This window comes from Macadamia integrifolia, unplaced genomic scaffold (genome assembly GCF_013358625.1).
Source record: "Macadamia integrifolia cultivar HAES 741 unplaced genomic scaffold, SCU_Mint_v3 scaffold1453, whole genome shotgun sequence".
NCBI lineage: Eukaryota > Viridiplantae > Streptophyta > Magnoliopsida > Proteales > Proteaceae > Macadamia > Macadamia integrifolia.
Window position 1 is genome coordinate 74,522 of NW_024868209.1, and position 6,000 is coordinate 80,521.

General features: G+C 35.9%; 1 protein-coding gene across 2 annotated transcripts in view; it reads left to right on the forward strand.

The window, feature by feature from the left end:
* The window catches only part of LOC122063784 (integrin-linked protein kinase 1-like), a 32,069-nt gene extending 30,211 nt beyond the window's left edge, over window positions 1–1,858 (forward strand). Inside the window, exons 10-11 of one of the 2 annotated variants that reach the window (XM_042627486.1) lie at window positions 92–207; window positions 1,241–1,858. In XM_042627486.1, the coding sequence (XP_042483420.1) occupies window positions 92–207; window positions 1,241–1,349 (225 nt within the window). In that variant the 3' untranslated portion in view covers window positions 1,350–1,858. The remainder of the gene's footprint in view (window positions 1–91; window positions 208–1,240) is intronic. The other variant, XM_042627487.1, reaches the window with a different exon arrangement.
* The last annotated feature ends 4,142 nt before the right edge of the window (window positions 1,859–6,000 follow it).

A 6,000-nucleotide genomic window follows, 5' to 3' on the forward strand; every position in this document is an offset into this window, starting at 1 on the left:
GCTCTGTGTTAGAACTAAGATTTTGTAAGCATTATGGTCTTTGCTTTTTTTTTTCTTTTTTTTTTGTTGACTTGGTCAACCTTTATCATAGATGCTCGAAGGAGACCCACCTTTTTCAAATTATGAACCTTATGAAGCAGCAAATTATGTGGCAGAAGGTCACAGACCCAATTTTCATGTGAAAGGTTACATTCCTGAACTGAAAGTGTAAGTCAACACCTGAATGATATTTGGCATCGTTTGACCATTCTCAATATTTTTATTCATTGAGATTTCTGTAGGCCTTCAGACAAAGGGTGGTTTGTCTTTTTAATCAGTGATTCCCATGGTTGATGGCGGGCCTTTGACTCATTGGTTATCCAAGAAATGGCCAATCCATTGTACAGTCTTTGTGACCGTTGCTTAGATTGTGGAAGTGTATCTTCTTGTCTCTTACATCTGTATTTTACTAAAGTGAAAAAGCAAGTCCATGGTGAGTCAAACTAAGGGTGACACATCAATGTATATGTAGTTGGATGTATATAAATGTTACTAAAGCAAGCCCAAGGAAACAATCTAAAAGAAATTTAGAATTGATAGGAAACATCTAAAGGGGACCATGTTGAGCCACCTTATAACTTTTATGTAAAAGATGCAGTTGTGTCCAAATAGGTGTATATTTGTGTGCCCGAATGTCTGACATGACACCTTGGACACGCAATATATTACTTGGGGGAAATGTTGTACAAATCATAGTTGAAACTTGAAAGCTGAAAAAGATCAGGTTGGACTGGTTCAGGTTGAGACCTTGGATTCAACCTGACACTTTGTACTAGATATAATTTTTGAAAAGAATTTTGTTCATGTATCCGGATAGCAAAGAAAGTAAATCGAGAAATTGGGTTTGGTGGTAAATGTATGATTGTTTTGAGGGAATCTTGGGTTGAATAACATATGCAAAAATTCTTACACAAATTTTACAGATTTCACGCCTTGGCCCCACCAGACTGAGAAATCAGGTCTGTTTTGCAGTAGCCTAGAAGGGTTGGGACATTGGGTAAAGATGGCTTGGGTTAGCAGGGTTTGTCACCTTGGTTGGGCCATGATTTACTCCAACCTGAGGCAACCATCCACTCATACCTCGGGGTTCTTGACAGATTTATCATTGTTGCACTTTGCACTGCTTTGAATTCCTGTTTAGATAATGTTTCCTGTCAACGAGAACAATGGGTGCTCATGTAAGTTGTATTCAATATTTTAGTTTGACAGAGCATTGCTGGGCTGCTGACATGAACCAGAGACCTTCTTTCTTGGACATCCTCAAGACACTTGAAAAGATTAAGGGAAATCTATCTTCCGAACATCACTGAAGCATCTTTTATGCATGACTAATGAGCAATAACATGGGTCCAATGTTGTTGATTTTCCACTTCTGCTGCTTTATTTAGTTGTGCAGACTTGAGTTGTAAGAGGCCCAATTGGATGACTTAAATAAGTATGGCTTCTTCAATGGATCCTGTGCCAGCTTGGTTTATGTTGATTATGAGATGCATTGGATAGGCCACTGTTCCCCTCAAATTTCAGCATCCTAAATGGAATTACAGATTGTTTTCCAACAAGCACATCAAGGAGTTCTTGAAACCAACATATGTTGAATGTGTTTGATTGAACAGAATTTGTTTTTACTATAATTTGTTTTGTAAAAATGGTTACCATATGCCAAAACAGGCATTCTAGCCATCAGCTTTTTATTTTTTGTAGTCACATTGAATGAGTGTTGTGTTGTCTGCTGTAAATACTGGAATTTTTCCGTTGTAGGAAGGATGTTAAATTTCTGAAGTTCCTCAAATTTGCAATCAAACTTGTCCATTGGCTGTTCCATAGAGAGCTTTAAATTTGATGTATTTCTTATTCTTTTGTTTGATTAACCCACGAGATTGGATGGATGTGACCAACAGAATGGTAGTTCTTGTTACTTATATGCGTATGTACCCTAAATTCTGCTTCCAGACAAGTAATGAAATTAAAATGCCTTGAGGATTCTTTGCTTTGAGGACTCCCTTGCAATTCTGTTTAGTAATATAATCATTTTGTCATCACCACTAGAAATTCTATGCATCATAGGTTCCTTGTCCTTTATTTCCATTTTTCGTAAAAGTTTCTACTCCAGCTTTCAACAAAGACAGCCTCCTGTAGAGGTTTTGCAATTAACACTTCACTCTCATTGGAAGATGGTTGACTTGCCATTTGATGTGTAACCCATGCTTGTCCAATAAGGGTCTCCTGATGAACAGTTTTGACTGGCTGCATCATTGCGTGTCGGTTTGATTCAAAATATTTCATGCATCTTCTGCTATACATAAGAGAAGCTATAAAACACAAGGGCTCCTCCTTGGCAGAAGTATCAAGTCAGAGCCAAATTCAGGTAATTATTCCAGGTGTTCATGTCATTATTCTGTACTTTTGAAGAAGTGAAGTTTGTTAACAAGCGAAGACAGTATATACTTGTTACTTACCAGAATATAGAGCTTCCCCTATCTTTATCTCAGAACTTTGGTGACCAAATCCACCTCCTATCCTCTTGTATTGTTCTCCCTATTAAAATTAATGAGTGATTTATCCTTGTTTCTATGACTAAATAGAATTATCTTTTTACTTGCTGGTTGAAAAAAGAGATGCAAAGTTTTAGCCTAAATGCATTCTGTGATAACTAGCACATGTTGAGAATTGTTAAGATCAACTATTTCAGAGAAAACATTTTTTTCTCAATCCAATACATGTAGGTCGGATGGTGGACATGGTGCAATAGTAAGGTTACTTCATCATGACCTAGTGGTCGTGGGTGGATTCGAGTTGGGAAACAGCCTCTCTGCGAAGCAGAGTATGAGGTTGCATACATTTTGATCCTTTTTGAACCCAGCAGTGGCAGGAGCCTCGTCCACTGGGTGTACCCTTTCTTTTTCTTCCAATACATGTAGATCTGATGATAAAAGATGGGTCACAATTTTTTACATGTTATTAATCCAAGGTACATGATCTGTCCATTGGTCCCAACGTAGCCTTTTATGTAGCAGAAAGCGTCTTCATGGTGGATGCTTTTTTCCATCTGCACTTGTGACAAGTCAAGCAAATAAAATAGGCATCGCCGTGCGAAGGGCTTTATTACAAGAAGTAGAAATCTATGGGAAGTGCAAAATCTGAGAAAATGCCACATGGATATTGAGCTGTTGTTGTTCTGTTTTATTCCAAGTTTCTCTATGACGTCATCTAGGGTTTGTTCCAAACCGTGGCAAAAGGATTCAAGCAGATAGAAGTGTGGATGAACAATGCTAATTTGTGCTCTTGGCTGATGCAAAGGAACCAGAAAACTGGAGGGGAGAACAACAAAAAATGACAAACCTCTTATCCCAATTAAATGGGGTCGGCCACATGCATCTAAGCAAAGAAAAAATATTAAAAAGAATAATAAAAGGAAAAAATATGCAACAATAACAACTCAACAATATTCCACTTAAATGGGGTCTACTTCATAGATCATTGCCCTCCAATCTGCTCTATTAAAGGTCATACTTGAGTCTAGCCTAAACCAGGCACGTCTTTCCTCACTACTTCTCTTAAGAGTCACTTTTGGCTTGTCCCTAACTTTTTTAGTTCTTTCAATCTAAATCACATCACTCACCCGTACTGGTGCTTCCAAAGGCCTCTGCTGAATATGGAATTGCCATGTCAAACGAATTTCTCAGAACTTATCATAAATTGTACTCCCAAATCAGTTATAATATGGTTGTTCCATATTTTATCCTTCCTTGTTTTGCCGCACATCCATCTTAGCATCCTCATCTCTGCCACACTTAATCTATTCATATGATACTTCTTAACTGCCCAATATTCTGCTCCATTCATCATAGTTGATATACAATTGTCATATAGAATTTTCCTTCAAGCTTTAGAGAAAGGCATCGATCACATAAGACTCTGGACACATTTCTCTATTTCATATATCCCACTTTAATTTGATGCGAAACATCATCCTCCATATCACTTTCTTTATTTATGGTTGACCTCAGATATCTAAAATAATCACTTCATGGTATCTCTCTCTTCTCAAATTATCTGTCTTAATGTAAATAAAGTTATACACCATATCCAAGGTGTGTTAAGATGGATGTGTGGAAAAACTAGGAGAAATAGAATAAGGATGACCAAGTTAGAGATAATTTGGGAGTAGCCCAATTCAAGACAAACTTCGAGAATGTTGTTTAAGGTAATATGGACATGTCAACGGAGATCAAGAGAGACCCCAGTAAAGAGGAGTGACCAAATCAAGATGGAAGGAGCAAAAAGAGGTAGGGGTGGACCTAAAATGACCATAGAGGGTATTGTAAGAAAATACATGCAGAGGTTAGGTCTTGACTCTAGTATGACCTCAAATAGAGCTGTTTGGAGGACAAAGATCCATGTTACCAACTCAGCGTAGGTGGGATGTTCCTATGGTGCTGCTTTGTTGCTTTATTTTTTCACGGATCCATGTAGTCGATTCATTTAGTAGGGAAAAGGGTAAGTTATTATTGTTGTTGTTGTATATTTCGTCTTCTTTCTATTTATCTAAAAACCTCTTGATTCTAGGGTCGATCTCCGTAAGTCCAACTTAGTGTTAATACCAACTTTTTTCTCATCCACCAAAACAATATCATTAGAAAAAAGCATACATCATCACCACGGAACTTCATCTTGATTGTTCTTAGATAAATCATCCATAATAAATGCAAAAAATAAAGGCTTAAAGCTAATCCTTGATGTAACCCAATTATGATTGAAAATTCACTACCTTGACCTTTCACAATTTTTCACACTAGTCACATCCTTATAGGCATCTTTAATTATTTCCACATACTTGATACCTTTCTCCTCTCTAGTATATGCTACATATATGTCTAAAGTTCTTATCGAAAAAAGAAAAAAGAATAAGATATATGTCTAAAGTGAATGTCCCTTGATTTTGTAAAGATTCTAACCTAATTTTTTATACCTCATAGTAAGGATACTGTTAATTGGTTCGGTTCCAATGTGGATGGTTCGATTCGATTCGGTATAAGATTTTTTAGATAAAACCAAAATCGAATCATTCAACAAACAGTTTCATATATTAAAAATAAAATCATTTATAAATGATTTCGGTTTAAAAGGTTTTCTTATGTTTTCTAATTTTTTATCTAGAAAACTTCTTTACTAAAATATTTTTAGTGAAATAGATGTAAATTGTAATATTCAATTGTTTATTGTTTTATGCTTTTTGTTTAATAATTGTTTAAGGTAAACTTATTTATTTATTTTTTTTATTGAAATGTATGTAAACTTAACATTGGATGACTTAAACTTACTATGTATATGTTAATACAGTTTATTTCAATAGTTTACCAATAGTTTAAACTTTAAAACCTAAATTGAATCACAGTTTCAATTTTAAAAGCAAAACCGAACCATTTAATAAACGGTTTCATGATTTCAATGTAAACGATTTTGATTTTAAATTCACATACTTAACTAATAGGGCTTGTTAGGTAAGTTATCTCAAAATGTCGCAGACAATGTTGGATGCTTTTGTTTAGTTAATTTTAATTTAATTTTCTTTCAAAAAAGATAAAATAAAACTTTCAATGAATTGGGAAGTAATATGTATGAAACCCTAAACGTACCCATTTGCCATTCTCAAAAGCATAACCACCCGATACAGGATATTAAATATGGGCCAGATGTCAACCTAGAGGCGGTGAAGCGCGTAGTACCTACAAGGGATCCACTTTGATTGGTTGCCATAAAAATGGGGTTGGATTCTTTCAAATTATAAAATCCAACAGCATCCAAATTATTTTTCTTTTTCGGGTGGGTAAAATAAGAACAGCCTCAGATAATTTTTATGGGAAGTATAGTAGGCCCCCGAAAAGGGAATGGAGGCATACCGCACACAAAGGTTCCTCAGGCCGGACGGAGATCAGCCTTGTTCCTAAGTGCTATGTCATC